The following is a 15,530-nucleotide window of genomic DNA, read 5'->3' on the forward strand; positions in this document are numbered from 1 at the left end:
TGATGCACAATAATGCGCTCTCTCGGGATTTAGAATGCCATCCCCGTGATCTTGGTGTTTCCGGATTTCTTTAGCCACCCGTCGCCCATTAGTGCTGGACCGTCGCTCTTTTCCCGGGCAGCTCTCAGGAATGTGACGCATTTCCCTAAAGGAAGTGAGAAGCGAAGTCTTGCACTGGTGCCCCTCCTCTCGCTGGGCCACAGCAGACTGAAAAAGTCTCCTGTGAGCCATGGGCCCCCTTCCTGGAGGTCCCACCCTCGACCCTTACTTGGACCCCTCCCCACCACAGCTGCTCCCAGCTGGACAGTCCGGCCGTTTGCCACAGTGCCTTGCTTGTCCCTGGCCGTATTTGTTTTCGGCATACAGTATATGTGGTGGAACTGTACGCCAAAGCTTCCATTTTACCCGTGCACAAGCTCCAGCGCTCCGGCACAGACACTCGGTATGAGCAGACACACTGCCTTTCATTCTATTCACGTTAGGAGCGACTCTTTCATATCGGATGTCCGTGATTTTTCAGAACATGATTAACATAATGAGGGCATTTGTTACATAGCCCAGGGATGACAATGCATGCACTGGACTCGGCTATTCCTGAGATCTTTCTGGAAGTTCCACTAAATGCCATCTAGTGCTTATCCTCGCTCAGGCTAAGTTTGTAAGCACCATATCAACACCGGGACTGGCCAACGAGGACGAAGTATGTGATTCAATCCTGTGGGTGAGCGTAGCTCATATTGGAAATGGACTATTTCTTGCCAAGCTTCAGCACACGCTTGCAGTTAGGTGTTGCTCATGGATTGAGAAAGAAAGAAAAACATGGGTGTGTGTTCATGTTCGTGAGATGGGGGAAAAGGATCCGGAGATGCAACAGTCAGTAACACTCGGGAAGAGAAATGGAGCTGAAATTCGGAGCAGACGTGTGCCGGCATTTTTGGAGCCGTCGACCGGGGGAGCGAGTCTCTCCCTCTCTCCCCTCACATTCCCACCCGACGCAGGCTGGCTGGGGATTATCCTGACACCCCTGGCTCAAACAGCCTCATCCATTTATTCCTTCAGCCGTCCACAAATCCGTCCATGCTGCTCGGCCGCTCTGCAGTCGCGCTAAAGCGAAAAAGTCTTCTATCTGTGCGGGGCCACAACTATGCATCCATAGCGTCTCTCTGGCACTTTTCGAGTAAAAACCCTCTGAAGCCAAACATACTGGCTTTCACCATGATAATCCAAAACAGTTTCCTAGCCTGGCCAAAGCTGGATGTCTGGAAGAGTCAGAGGCTGAGTCATGTGAAACACTCTTCTCAGAACCTCACTGTAGTTTCCATAACAAACACTCCTACTCACTTTACTAGTACTCAGTCCTGGACTCCTTTCTGTAGCTCAGCTATGTGTCTCTCTCCATTCAAACACTCCCCCACCGCGACCCCAGTCTTCATAGCCAAACATGACCACAGAACCTAACAGCGCCCTCGGAACTCCCCCAGATACCGCCGCTATGATTTACCGGAGACGCTCCGCCTTAGCCCCGCCTCAGCCCCGCCCCAGCCCCGCCCCGGCCCCGCCCCAGCCCCGCCCCCGCCCCGCCTCCGCCACCACCTCGGCTGCGCTTTTACCGCACACGTTTGCTGCTCGCCGCTGGCAGGGCGCACGTGCGCTCCGCCGCCTGCGTCCAGCCTGGTGGGCGTTGGTTTACTGCGGAGAATATGACATGCTGACTGTCGGGGAGCACAACGGCTAGAAGGTGAACTCAGCCCCTCTCTCAGAGGCTGTCATGGTAGAGTGAACATCAACACCCGTACACCTTATACAATCACCCCCCAACACGTTCTCTAGCTCCCGGAACTTCTGCAGTTTAAGCATTTAGTGCGTTTAGCGTCATGTAGAGCTAAATGATCGGAGCCTTTCTGATGTTCTCATTTCAGAAGCTGTGTGATGTTTTTTTTATAACAGGAACCATTTAATGTAAACCATTACTCTGAGCTCCAGATGACTCACGGTTGTTCTAAATAAATCTGCACAATAAAAACTTGTACAATATATATTTATTTTTATTCAGAATGGGCTTTTTTATTTAAAAGCACTTGTATTAGCGCTAGGTACATTTAGCAGAAAAAAAACATTTGTTATTATTTCTTTTGTACAAAATGAGAAAATACAAAAATACTAATAGTGAATTTTGATACATTTGTAGGTGTATTTTTTTCAATGCTTATTAAAAACTCACTATTACAAATCTACAATATTTTAGTTATCTAAAATACAAAAAAACTGAATCAATGCTTGTTGAAGCAGCAATTTGTAAATAACACAGGTCATGACACATTTTTTAATTCATAGTGGATATATCTAAAAATATTCTGAAATAATATTTTACATAGTTCATTTTAGTGATCTATACATTATTTATATATTTAAAATGAAAACTCAAAAATGGGTTGCTAAAAATATAGGACAGACTATACAATGTGAGGGATGTGCAACATGGAGTTTGTGTAGATACCGTGTACAAGTCTGTGTATACTAAGTACTGCAAAACAATCCGTACAGTTGTTAATGAGGACAGTAGACATTACATGGAGAAGAAAGGGCCAACGAGAGGCTTTTTAAAGAGAAACAAAATCCACAGTTTTCTTTCTTTTTCTTCACATGGTAATAGTCATCTGCACAGAGTCAAGGACCAGGTGCAGAAACATGACACGCACACACACACACGCACGCACACACACACTTCCACACACGAGCTAAAATGTGGCACTGAGTAATTGCGGTGGGACCCCACATCTCCTACCCCAACCCGAGCACGCTGGGGTGAGCCGTGGGCTCGGCATGTTATCAGCACCGAGGCCGGGGGTCCGGATGGCACCGATGCTTTTGAGTGATTACGTGTTTAGAAGGGAGAAGAGTCTGGACCAGCCAGCGGAAGGGGCTCCTTCACCCATCCGAAATTAATGTGCCAAGCCGGTGCGCTCGATGGAACTGGACCCCCATGGCCCCGGTGACCCGACCCGCCACGGCTGCCCCGTACGATGCTCCTTGGCCCCGCCCCCCCACCGGACACGACGCACATGCAGGCGGCTTTGCCGCGCTCTTGCGACTGTGCTGCTGATGGGTGGTGGCCATCTTGAATTCGCCATTGAAAAGATCAAATTTGACTTCGTTTTCCTTCTTTCTCCAGTTCTTCCACCCGGCCTGCAGCAGACCCCTGTGGAATGCGCTGTCCGTCGGAGCGAGGTCTCGGCGTGGGCAGCTCAGAGCCGCGCTGGCTCTAGTCTTCAGGGGGGTCTACCTTTCATCCTGGCGTGGGTGTTATCCCCGTGGATGCATGGGAACACCGCACACCACAGCATAAAAGTCCAGATTTCAGTCTACCACACACTAAGCATCCAGATCCTTCAGGGCTATGCCTCTCAGATAGCAAGTGGTGACAATTTACAATGAACTCGGATATAGTGCTATAAGTTATTCTTTTTTTTTTTTATATTGTTAATATTTCTGTGCTAGTAACATTGCAGGTAAAAATATCATTCCTATTACTAAGGAATTTGTTGACCTATACTCAAGAGACGAGAGAGAGAGAGAGATACTGATCACATGGCCAGTCTTATAGTCACACTATTCTTTGTTTTGCTGTCTTTCACTGAATCATTCATCTGTCTGTCCCTTCACTAATACATTTCACTTTGTTTTTGGGTTTGTTTGTTTTTTTGCCACATGGTATTGGTGTGACTCTCTTTCTCAGGTCAAAGCTCCATTTAGTGCCCAGCAAAGCGAGGTCCGGGTCCACACTGTTTTTTGTGAACGAGCTCCTAATGATTAGTTCCATGATGCGTGTATGTTTAGCTTCCGTTTGTGTGTGAATTGGGCTTAAATGAAGAATGTCGACGTTGGAGACAGTAAAAAAAAAAAAAAAAATCAAATCAAATCAAAAGTCTCAACAGTAAAGGATCTCTGCGCCCTACATTCTACTGTCAGATGAGTGAAAGAGAGAGTTAACAGCTAACTCTGCTACCCCCCTCCCCCCCCGTCACAGGTGGCGGTTTAGGCTCTTCGGAGGAGACAGACGTCTCCTCTTCTCACACCATGTTGTGGTGGTTGTTCCTCTCTATGATGTCAGCAGGAGGGAGGAGCTCCTTCTTGATGGGCGAGGTTGCGGGAATGGCAGCTCTGATTTTGGGCTTAAACAAATCAGACACGTAGAAGACCTGGAGAGGAGACAGAAGACAGAAGAGGGCATTGTGGGAGATGGTTCAAACCTTGATCGCCATGCCAACAAACTGTAAACGTTTAGCCTCCAAGACACAAATGTTTAGTGATAACGTGAGAACCGCTGGAGCAGACTTCCAGTAAAGTTTTTTAGCACAAATTCGTTTGAACCGAAGTAAGACAACAAAACTCCACACCCTTGCCTTAGTCAGAAGTTCTCCAGACTTGGCACTGCAACTGCAAAGTTTGTTCACCCAGTAGATGCTAAATAATGGGGGTCAGTCGTGTTACACGTCTGCTACCCGTCTGACCTCATCGGCCCTGCTTCAACTATGCCCTGTGCTGAGCTCACATGCTGATAACAGCCGTCCGGCCGCATGAATCACGCTTCCAGTGAATTGCCCCTTCAGAACGTGATGTCAGCATGAATGGCATGGGAGGTCCTCAGGGGAAATGGATGCAGCCTGGAAGCCATGGGCGGTGAAACAGGAAAACCATGGAGAGGACGGCAGGAAGTGTGGCAGCCCATGGCGAGAAGCCACGCTGAGGATTCTCGAGGAGTTTGGACGGTCTAGCCAGTGGTCTAAATCTTCACCTGGACCAGCTTACGACGCACACCAAACGGAGACGGGAGCTCTGCCGATAACTGGCAGAGAGGGAGGTTCCGACATGGAGATGAAGCAGAACTTTAGACCTGGTAGTCTAACACACTCCATAAGTGTTCATTATGGAGCGGGTGTGTGTGATGGGAGTTTCCTGCTGCACTATCTGCAGTGCCACACTATAGCTGGGAATAAGTCTAGCGCGACACTGAGGGAATGCCTAGAAAAGTGGATTTCCTCTTTGGGTCTATGACAGGGGAGCAGCACAGACTGTCACATGACTATCAGTAGACTGTCACGTGACTATCAGCAGCCCGCTGGACTTGTATAAAAGAAAAGGACAGGAAATGGAACAGGATTAATCAGAAAGAGCGCCAGATGACCTTGGGGGAAACTGGCATCACAGTTCACAGGAATACTTTTATTTTAGCAGTGGATATAGTCTCCCACACACACACACACACACACACACGCACACACACACACAAAGAGCTTCAGGCAACTGAGCTGGGGAGTAAAATCCCCAGTGTGGGGTTGCAGTTGGAATGTGTGAGATGGTATAATTAGATCACGCCATATTCAGATTGACTTTTCCGGACACTGTCCTCACCAGGAAACCGGAACATGGGCCTCACCATGATGAATTCACCACTGTCTGACATTAAGGGTCACTCCTCCACCGGACAGTGAGGAGCACCCGGGTCCGTCACAGCTCTCGGGCAGATGAGCTGTGACATCACGACCTCCGCCCTGCGACCTCGGGGTGGCCAATGAAGCCTTATCACGGCGGGGGTGCTTCCTGTGGCGTGACCCTGTGTGTGAAAGTGCTCTTCCTTCACACTCTCAGCCTATTGTGCCAGAAATGCATCCTCAGCGGCAGGGACTGTGGATGTCCACGTGCGAGAGCGCGAGCGTGTACGCGAGTGTGGATCTTTGTCCTACCGGCCCAGTTGCTGCGGGCGGATTCCGTACCAGCTAACAGACAGCAGCGAGGGAGTCGATTCTGTTCTTGAACTTGAACGCTGAACGTTTGCTTTGTGAATGGGGAAAATAAAATGGACGCCTATATGTCCGAATTAAAAGAAAGAGAGCCAAACGCAACTGTAAGCTGTTTGATTCCTGGTGACTTTATCATACTCCCAGATAATGGCTGGTTTTGAAATTATTATTTTGTTTTGAAATGCATTTGCATGGCAGCGAGACATTTTAATAGCCAAGGTTTTATGGCATCTGACTCACATGCTCATAGTCTGACAGGAAATGACATCAGGGTAGTTTAACTATCCCACCATTGTGCCACAATGTTGATGAATGTATGAAATTGCACACTTAAGTTTGAAAGATGGAGCAGTCAGTGCAGACAAGCCATAAAAATGTAGGAATGTAAGCTTCTAAACTGTTTTTTGCAAATCTTCAATAGAAGAGGCCTGTGTACATAGACAGACCGATCCACTGGCAATAAGTTTCAACCGCAGTGTTAACAGGTTAACAGACAGGTCTGGGTATGCGGGAGTGTGTGGTCTCCATGATTTGGGGGTGCCTATTTCTAGAAGTGATACATTGAGACTGCCCAGTGAGTGTGTGTGTGTGTGTGTGGAGATGCATGCCGTGGAGCACTGTTTAGATGCACCGCGGCGCATCATCGTGCTCAGCGTAACGATCAAAGGAACAGCAGTGACCTTATATGACACAGCTCAACTTTAATAATACTGTTAAAATGTCTCCAGGTCTTCAGTGTTCAGCACTATTTTTGGCTCTGCACTGTCTCCGGAGCTGCAGTTGGAAACAAGTGTCTGCAGCTGTCAGTGGAAACGATCCAAACGGAGAGAAGTGTGGGCGCGGGCGATAGGATATCACGACGTCCATCTCGCCGTGCGGGCCAGAAGAGAAGTGCTTATCGGCGGAGCAACAGGTCCGGAACAGCGACTGTGACCCTGAGCACTCCAGAGGAATGCTGGGACACTGGAGGTCAGGAAATGAGGGAGAGAGAGGGGAAGAGAGAAAGAGGGAGAGAGATGGGGGGGAGAGAGAGAAGGAGAGAGAGGGGGGGGAGAGAGAGAGACGGGGGGGGGGGCGAGGCAGGGAAGGGAGAGGCCACGGGTGCATTCACCCTCCAGCTGTTTCCCTCCCTGGATCTGCGGCAGGAAACCCCACTGAACTGCAGTCTGCCTGGATGTAACGGCCGAGGTACGTCCACGTTGCTGGTTGCTTCTTCCGAGGAGGTTGGACCGGGCCGGACCTTCCTACCCCTGGGCTCATAGCGGCTAGCTCTGCATGTCGGGGCTGAACATCGGGGCTGAATGCTCACTCTGGGCAGGGTGGAGCCCAAACCCGAGACAGGTGCAGTACCCACACTGAGCAGACAGCGCTGTGGATGGAAGACTGTCCCCACCAGCGCAGCACCGGCTTGTCCTGCATCACAGTGTCGTGGATCCCGGCTGTCGACTCGCGGCGTCAGACCGGCCGCCCTCTTGGACCTCCGGAGGTGCCGGCCGGGCGCCCTGGGTCTCTCCACACTGTCCCAGAAGTCTCCCTCCAAACTGGTTTATGAGAGAGGCTTATGGAAAGCTTTGGCAGCTGTGTGCGTGCGTGGAGCGGATGAGCGGAGTGGAGAGGGCAGCAGGCGAGCTTCCAGGACGGAGTCGTAAAAAAAAGCGCGCAGGCGCCTCGCTCGGCACGGCCGAACTCCTCTGCACACTCTCTTTATTACGCTCCATTTGGCCACGTTCAACTATTGTCTTGCGTCTCACATGACCGTGACTCACGAGTTGTGTAACACTTTATGAAAACAACGCTATTTAAAAAAAAAAAAAAAGCTAATTGATGAGAATTCAGGGGGAAATAAACATGAATGAGAAACATCAAAATTTGAGGTGTTGCTTCAGGGCAAGCTGGGGAGAGATTTCAGTGTGCTATCAGAAGTGGGGCCCTCATCAAACTCCCAGCATGCACTGGGAGATGCAGGCACTCGGCCTTTACGCTGAAATCAGCCATCCGCCTCCCCAGGGCTTGGCAGCGGCTCTGGAAGTCTCTGCAAAACCACTTTTAGTCGACTAACAGTTTCCACGCTTCCTCCTGGGCGGCCGGTTGAAGGTGGAGTGAGGGTCTGGAGTGGTTTAGAACGAGCGATGTTAATTAAGAGGGGAAGGGGGGAGACCTGCGTCACCTGGACTGCTGAGATGATAAAAGTCACGCCATCAAAAAAGTGGACCACATCTGAGAGCACGCTTGGCTCTGCCCTTCCTGTCGTGCTTTCTCTCCGCGCTCCCGCCGTGGCTCTCTCTGAGCTGAATTTTCCCCAGCACCCTCCAGCTTAGCAAAGCTCTTCTGGCAGCTCCTCGTATCTGGCACCGGCCGAGGTGACGTGTCACGGGTATGAAGCGTAGGAATTCCTCTTCGCTCTCAGTGCTTGGTTCTCCCTCTCAGGCCGCGGAAAAACACAGGGCCGCTCGCGAGCCGCTGTGATGTCACCCGCTGACCCGGGGCAATGTGCTCTTCATTAACGTGACTCAGATCTGCTCCCCTCCCCATGGGTGGACAATGTTGTGGACAGCGAGAGAGAGAGAGAGAGAGAGAGAGAGAGAGAGAGAGAGAGAGAGAGAGAGAGAGAGAGAGAGAGAGAGAGCATAGAAGTATAGAAGCGTTCTGTTGTTTCTCGCTGCGTGACAGTGAAAAACCTCAACCACAAAGCATTTCCGGTTGATGAATGACAGAGTGATCAAAGACAAAAAAACGTCAGCGCGGAAGCCGAAGGGGCCTGACTGTGTCTTCATCAAGTTCTGGGTACAGTAAGAGGTACCAGACAGAAGGAAGAGTAGAAGGAGAAGCAGACTGTGGCCTGGAGAGTTCACATGAACGCTCTCAGCACACGGTCTGCGTGTGTGCGCGCGTGAGCTGAGGCTGGTCCAAACACCGTAGCGGCAGGGGTCGTGGTTGAAGGAGGGGGTGGAGAGACGAAGAGCATTAACTGAGACGGTACTTACTATGCAGTAAGCCACCAAGGCGCCCTGCGCAAAGCCAGCGAGGACGTCGGTGGGGTGGTGCTTGTGGTCGGAGACGCGAGACAGGCCGGTGTAAAAAGCCATCATCAGGAGGGTGAACTGGAGCAGGGGTCTGAGAAGACGAGCTCCCCGCCATGTAAACCGAGACTGCAGGTAAAGCTGAGGAGAGAGAGCGAGAAAGAGAGAGTGAGGGAAGAACTCTACAGAGTCACGATGCCTTTCATCTGCGCCTTTAGTTTCCTGTTTTCCCCGTTTCAGAAAATGAGGGCACATGTTCAGAGAGAAAGTGCTGAAATACTGCAATATGGGTCAAACTGAAAAACACTTGAGTTCCAGCAACAGTCTTTATATAAACAATTATAAACCCACACAAGCACAAACTCATACACAAAGCTGTAAATACACAGTTTTTGTACAGAAAGGTACAGCAGTCACTGGACTGTTTCTAATCTAACTGTACCCAGACACAGCTGTCCAAATATCAGCAGACCACCAACCCACACACATGCATGCTCAGATCACACATGCTATCAACAATTAAGCCTTCAATGCTTCGCAATGTGCAAATAAAGGTTTGATTTGAAGATTAGCTCAAGCGGAGGGCTTTGGAGCGTCACGGTGTGAAAGACCCACTCTGGGGCACCTTTTTAGGATTCTCCCCAACATTACTCCAAGCGAGCGCACCCTCTCCCCCCCCCGACAACCAGCTTGGAAACAGGAAGGTTTTGGGGGCAAGAAAACAACAGTAGTGGTATGGGAGAAAGCCAGGAGGGAGCTGTGGGTCAGGGGGTTGAGGTGAATGGGAACTCAGTAACTGGATGACGCGATGACGTGAGGTGAAATAGGGGCCCCGTGTGGGCCTCGTGTGGGCCCCGGAGCCCCAGACGGGCTGGCGTGAATGGCTCCCACTTCCTGCATGCACCATCCCAGCCATGCACATCGGTCACCGACATAAAGAAAGACGACTTCCCTTACGCACGGCGGGAGGGCGGATCGCTGACAAACCGCGCTCGCACTCGCACACAACAAAAGACCGGCACAAGCAAAGAACGAAGTGTCAGGCCAAGCAAACAATGGCAGACGCAGTGAGCATGAAGATCGCCAGCTAAGGTGTGGGGTGAGGTCAGCTCGCTCTTCCTGGACCGTGCGCTGCTCCCATCCCAGGCATTGTGCGTGCCAGGAGGGAAGGGATCCCTTCCCACGGATGTCTGAACGCTGGAGTTTCCTCAAGGCTCTGTTCAGGTAATGTCAACATGGGCGTAGCGCGCTCGCCCTTCAGAAACCTGACAGCAACCCCAGGGCTAAAAATACTTTTGTTTGTCCGCAATTGTAGCAATTGTAGCGTTTGTAGCGTGTCTCTCTATGAAGACACACTGAAACCACCTAACCCCGTCAGGCAATTTCCATCACCTGGCTAATCTGGTTGGTTAAACCACCGTCCAACCATGTTTGGGATCAGGAGAGCAGAGACAAGCACGCGTGAGAATGCATGCCCGCGTGCCAGCCGCTAACCGAGTGCGCAGGTCTCAAGGATGCCGTCCCTCTTCTGTGGCTCATGAGAAATAGGAGATCTCATGGAGAAAATCAAAGGCCAGACAACAGGGAGCTCAGCCACTCCTTCGGTCGTCTGCTTTTCTCTGTCTCCTTTGCTTTTCACTGGGCCCAATTTAAAATGGGCCATTTTAAATTGAGGAACTTAAAACTTTTTTTTAAGTTCCTAACCCTTTATTTTTTCTTTCATTAAAGGTCAAACAAGACCAAAAAGGAAAAACAAAGCTTACTTTCTAAAGAGGAACTCAGCTTTAATGAAAGCTTTCTGAGGGCAATTTTTCTACTCTACTCTGATGACTTTGCAGCTCACACTGTAAAATCTGACCAGAATCCGATGTCTGCAAATCTAAACTCCACACCCAACTGAGGATGCACTGAATATTCATACTAGTAACTGGTACTTTCCGATCCTCCTGTCCCAGTCCGTATCCATTCATGGAAGCCAGGGAAAATAAAGGAATCTTCAAACCCAGTTATTTTAACTGACTTGCGTTGTATATTTGCAGGTTTTCGTCATAAAAATCAGATCATCATATCTTCTGAGTAACTACCCACCAGATCATCACATCTTCTCAGGAACTCCAAACCAAACATATAAATGAAGTATTTGAACACACTCCCATGACAGGTGACTGCAGCAAGCATGAACTCTGTCCTGTCCAAAGAGTTGTGGTCTAGTGAAAACACACATCGAGTGACTCCCAGAAGGGCTGTAGAACAGAGACCCTGTATGATAACCTGAACAGACAGCTCATTTGTGCCTTTGTTTGACGCTGGTTTAACAGCTGTTTCTCCTAAGCCAGGTTTTGAGCTCGAAACTGTGAATACCTGTCTTATTCAGGAAGGACACTACTGGGACTGAACTCCCTCACCTACGTGGTGCTAATCGCAAATAAAAGGCCACAAACATGCACAGAGAGCTTTGATAGTAGTTACGTTCTCAACCTTTTGAAAAATTGTAGCAGTGACACACCAATGTGCAGTCATTTATTCATTAAAGATCAATGAAATGGAAATCTCTCTCTCTCTCCCCACACCTCTTTTAACCCCCCATTCACACTCTTTCCCTCGTTTCTCTCTCTCTTTCTCTCCCCACACCCCCCCTACACACAGCCACCACCACCCCACACTCTCTCTCTCTCTCTCCCTCTCTCTCTCTCTCTCTCTCTCTCTCTCTCTCTCTCTCTCTCTCTCTCCCCCCCCCCCCCCTCTCTCTCTCTCTCTCTCTCTCTCTCTCTCTCTCTGTGTCTCTCTCTCTCTCTCTCTGTCCTCTGGTGGCTATCGATACACAATGCTGCACAATGCCTGGAATGCAGTTGCTTTTCACTGTGAACATAAACATCTGACCACAAAACAAACAAGTTGGCCAGAGCCTTGGGATAGTATACATTCAAGAACTCATTAGCATGCACACACACACACACACACACACACACAAACAGGACAGTGATGTGACACATTCAACTACCCCATACCACATCTAACACTAAAACCATACTTAGAAATCTGTACGTGAAGCATGTGTTCATCAGACAGGAGCATGAGAGGGAGCATGCAGGGCACTGTGCAGCATGCGGGGTCATGCAGAGGTGACGCAACACCCCAAGAACCAGGGGACCCCTCTGCCTCGCCTGGGCATGGAGTGCAGCTCCTCTGATGAGACACAAGGAGGAGACACAGTGAGGAGACGCAGGGAGGTCTATCTGTGGAGGGCACAGCCTCACTCCATGAAGGCATTTAAATGATAACAGAAAGGGTCTGATGATGTTCTCCCTGACACAGAGAGAACTCAGCTATCAGTGCTCAGATAAGCCCAAGGTGACACAGACACCCAGACCCACACACACGCAAACACACACACACGGGGACACACACACACACACGCACACACACACACACACAGACACACACAGACACACACACACACACACACACACACGCGCGCGCACACACACACACACACACAAACACACACACACGCACACACACACACACAAACACACACACACAGACACACACACACACACACACACACACACATGCACACACACCCACACACACACGCAAGCACACACACACGCGCGCGCACACACGCATGCACACGCGCGCACACACACACACACGCGCGTGCGCACACACACACACACACACTGGCATTCAGATGCCTTGATCTACAAAGGCCCATCGGGAGCTGTGTGTGGATGGCAGACAAAGTGTGTCCCTGATACTCTTATCCCAGTGGACTCTGCTGCACGTACATGCACACACACACGCGCACACACACACACACACACACACACGCACACACACGCATGCATGCACACGCCCGCACAGGCAGACACACACACACACACACCAACCCACCCTTAGAGCTCACAGAAGACATAACACATTCACGCAACAGATTTCATGCTGTGTTCTCTTTCTCTCTCAATGCCGTCCATGCAGACAAAGGGTTAACGCCATCTGATCCTGGGCTGGAGAGAATGCCCTAGGCAGGACAATGGAAAGCCTCCCGGAGGGGTATTTTTAAACCGCGCCGGTGCTTTTGGACTCCACGCATGGCCATGTATAGCACCGGCGCACCGTACAGTAAATATTTAGACCGGCTGTTCGGATCTCCTGTCCAAGTGTGGCGCACCCTGCCAGAACGGGATCGAAGGAAAAAGAAAAAGAAGAGAAGAGAGAGAAATTGGAGTGAAGAATAAGGAAGAAGAATGAAACAGAACAATAAGGGGGCGACAGAAAGTGAGAGGGAGTGCTCTTGTTCACTGGTTTGACAGGACTGTTCAATTTTAATGGCTCTGCACACCATTGCTGTGCTGTCTGCCATGGTTTGGCCCTGCTTTAAGAGTCAGGCCTTCTGTTCTAGTGTATTCTCTTTAGCAACCCTCTCATTCATTCATCCATCCATTCATTCATTCATCCATCCATCCATTCATTGCTTGGAATTCCGTACCATGACCTCGGCTTTCCATACTGTGACCTCTTTAGCCTGGAGAAGGCGGGGCAGTGAACCAGTGCCTCCTTCAGTGTGAGCGCGAGACTGGATATGACGACAACAGATTACTGAATTACTGCGTTCCCCACATTCCTCAGCCATTCCAGTCCTGATATTAGATCTTTGTTCAGTTCTTCTTTGCAGTATTCTGTCAATTCCTCACTCCACTGGCTGGCTGGCTGACCGATCACCATGGTGACCTGACAAGCTCTCTCCTGAGTGGCCGGTTTGTTGCTGTGTGGTTTGGGTGCTATCTCGATGGCTAGTTCTGCCTCAGGGCTGAGAGGCTGGAGGTTAGAAGAGGATAGAAATTGCTCATCCATATCGCCACCAAGGTCCCAGCAGACTGAGGTGTTTTAACAGTGCGTACGCGCTTGATTAAACTTCCCAGTTAAAGTGCCATGGGACGACCCGGCAGATCTAGGCAGCAGCGAATTCCCAAGAACCACCCTGGCATGGGAAAGCAGCAACAACATGGGAACACGCCCAGCCGTCATGTTAAGACATGAGCTAAAGACGTTTGGCTTTCTGAGCATTAGCAGTGACACATTAACACAGCGGCTCAGCTGCCTTCCTGGACCGTTCAGGAACGCCGGCGCAAAGAAACGCTCATAAATCTACCTTAATACACCACGATCACATAAACATCTCTCCTCTCTCCTCGTGACTTCGTACAACAGACGAACACGCCAGCCATCAACTGAACACGCACCAAACTGTAAACATCACAAAAAGCAAGGGAGGCCCTGATGTCTTCTGCATTCTGGAAAGAGCTTCAGATCTTTGCGCTCTATCTGTGACGCAAGTCCCGTGGACAGCGATGAAACAGTGACAGTCTCTGCACGAAAAAGCGGTGCAAAGGAAAATCTAACAGACCACTGCAAGTGCGTCGTCCGTACAAAGTGCCGGCTGGAAATTTCCACGCAGAGTCAGTAGAGGGTGGCACGATGCGTGATGCAGGATGACGGAAGGCCTGTCGGCTGCAAAGCCGGCCGCGCTGTGGCTAGCCGGAGTTAAAATAAAGGGAAAGCGTGACAGCGAGTGCCGGTGTCATGACGACATCACTGTCTCTCCCACAGGGCAGATACGGATAATGACAGGAGCGCAGGAACAAAGGAGAGAAGAAATCATGACAACACGAGCGTCAAGAACAGTCCGAACGCAATCGCTTTTTCTTATCGCTGCCGTTTTCCGCCAGGTTTTCTCTCTCTCTCTTTCTCACACTCTCTCCCTCTCTTTCAGTCATCCCTCTGTTTCTCCTACCCTGCATTGTTTGTTTGTCTTTCTCTCCAACCTTCTATTCCATCCTTCCTGCTGCTCGTCTTTCTGTCTGATTGTGTTGTCACATTTGAACAGTGAGAGGCAAATGGCAAACACAGAGCAGCAGGACTGGCAGGAAGTTCTAGTGAGAGCCCACGTACCACTGCTACGCTCTCTGTGCAGTTACTCTGTGGTTGGGCCAGTGGTAAAGAGCAAAGCCTCCCCCTGTTATCGGGAAGGCGCGCACAGTTGTGGCTGGAGCTCAGCCTGCCTGGGTCCCACTTCCTGTCGACTGCGTGACAGGCAGACCAGGGGGAGGTCTGCCTCTGCTGCCCTGCGCTCAGCCAACAGCTGCTCAGGCCGAGGGGAGCCTGGCCACCGTCATCGATGGGCGAAGCCCCGACCCCGCACCGGCTTCTCTCACATTCGCGCTTCATCTTCTCGAAGCACAGCTGGCTGTGTGTGTTGATGGAGCGGACGCACAACCCCACCCTGGCACGCTCTGTGTGTGTGTGTGTATGTGTGTGTATGCGCGTGTGTCAGTCATTGTGTGCATTTGTAACATGTACTTACTGCTAGATATAGCATGGTGAACATTGAAAATGAGGCATGTCCAGAGAAGAAAGATTTCCTGAAAAGACAAAAAAATCTGAATTTAATCTTCTGAATTTAATGTCCTCTAATATTACACCAAACAAGCTTGTGTGTTAGCATGCGAGAGAGAAAATAGGTGTGTTTGTCTGTGTGTGTGTATGTGTGTGTGTGTGTGTGTGTGTGTGTGTGTCTCACCTCGCCTCCTGCACTTTGCTGGCATCTCCGTTGCACACGTAGTCGATGATATAGCCGGCAGAGCAGTTGATCAGTGAATAGTCTGGCTTGCACACATCCAGAAAGTGAGGCCTCAGGCGTCCCACT

General features: G+C 50.3%; 1 protein-coding gene across 2 annotated transcripts in view; it reads right to left on the minus strand.

The window, feature by feature from the left end:
• Positions 1-2,027: 2,027 nt before the first annotated feature.
• plpp3 (phospholipid phosphatase 3) overlaps positions 2,028-15,530 on the minus strand; it is a 30,997-nt gene continuing 17,494 nt past the window's right edge. The window contains exons 3-6 of one of the 2 annotated variants that reach the window (XM_027029495.2): positions 15,405-15,530; positions 15,189-15,246; positions 8,786-8,962; positions 2,028-4,199 (exon numbers count right to left, since the gene is read on the minus strand). The exon at positions 15,405-15,530 is cut by the window's right edge and continues 155 nt beyond it. In XM_027029495.2, the coding sequence (XP_026885296.2) occupies positions 4,071-4,199; positions 8,786-8,962; positions 15,189-15,246; positions 15,405-15,530 (490 nt within the window). In that variant the 3' untranslated portion in view covers positions 2,028-4,070. The remainder of the gene's footprint in view (positions 4,200-8,785; positions 8,963-15,188; positions 15,247-15,404) is intronic. The other variant, XM_027029494.2, reaches the window with a different exon arrangement.

The sequence above is a fragment of the Electrophorus electricus genome, chromosome 3, assembly GCF_013358815.1.
Source record: "Electrophorus electricus isolate fEleEle1 chromosome 3, fEleEle1.pri, whole genome shotgun sequence".
Classification (NCBI taxonomy): Eukaryota; Metazoa; Chordata; class Actinopteri; order Gymnotiformes; family Gymnotidae; genus Electrophorus; species Electrophorus electricus.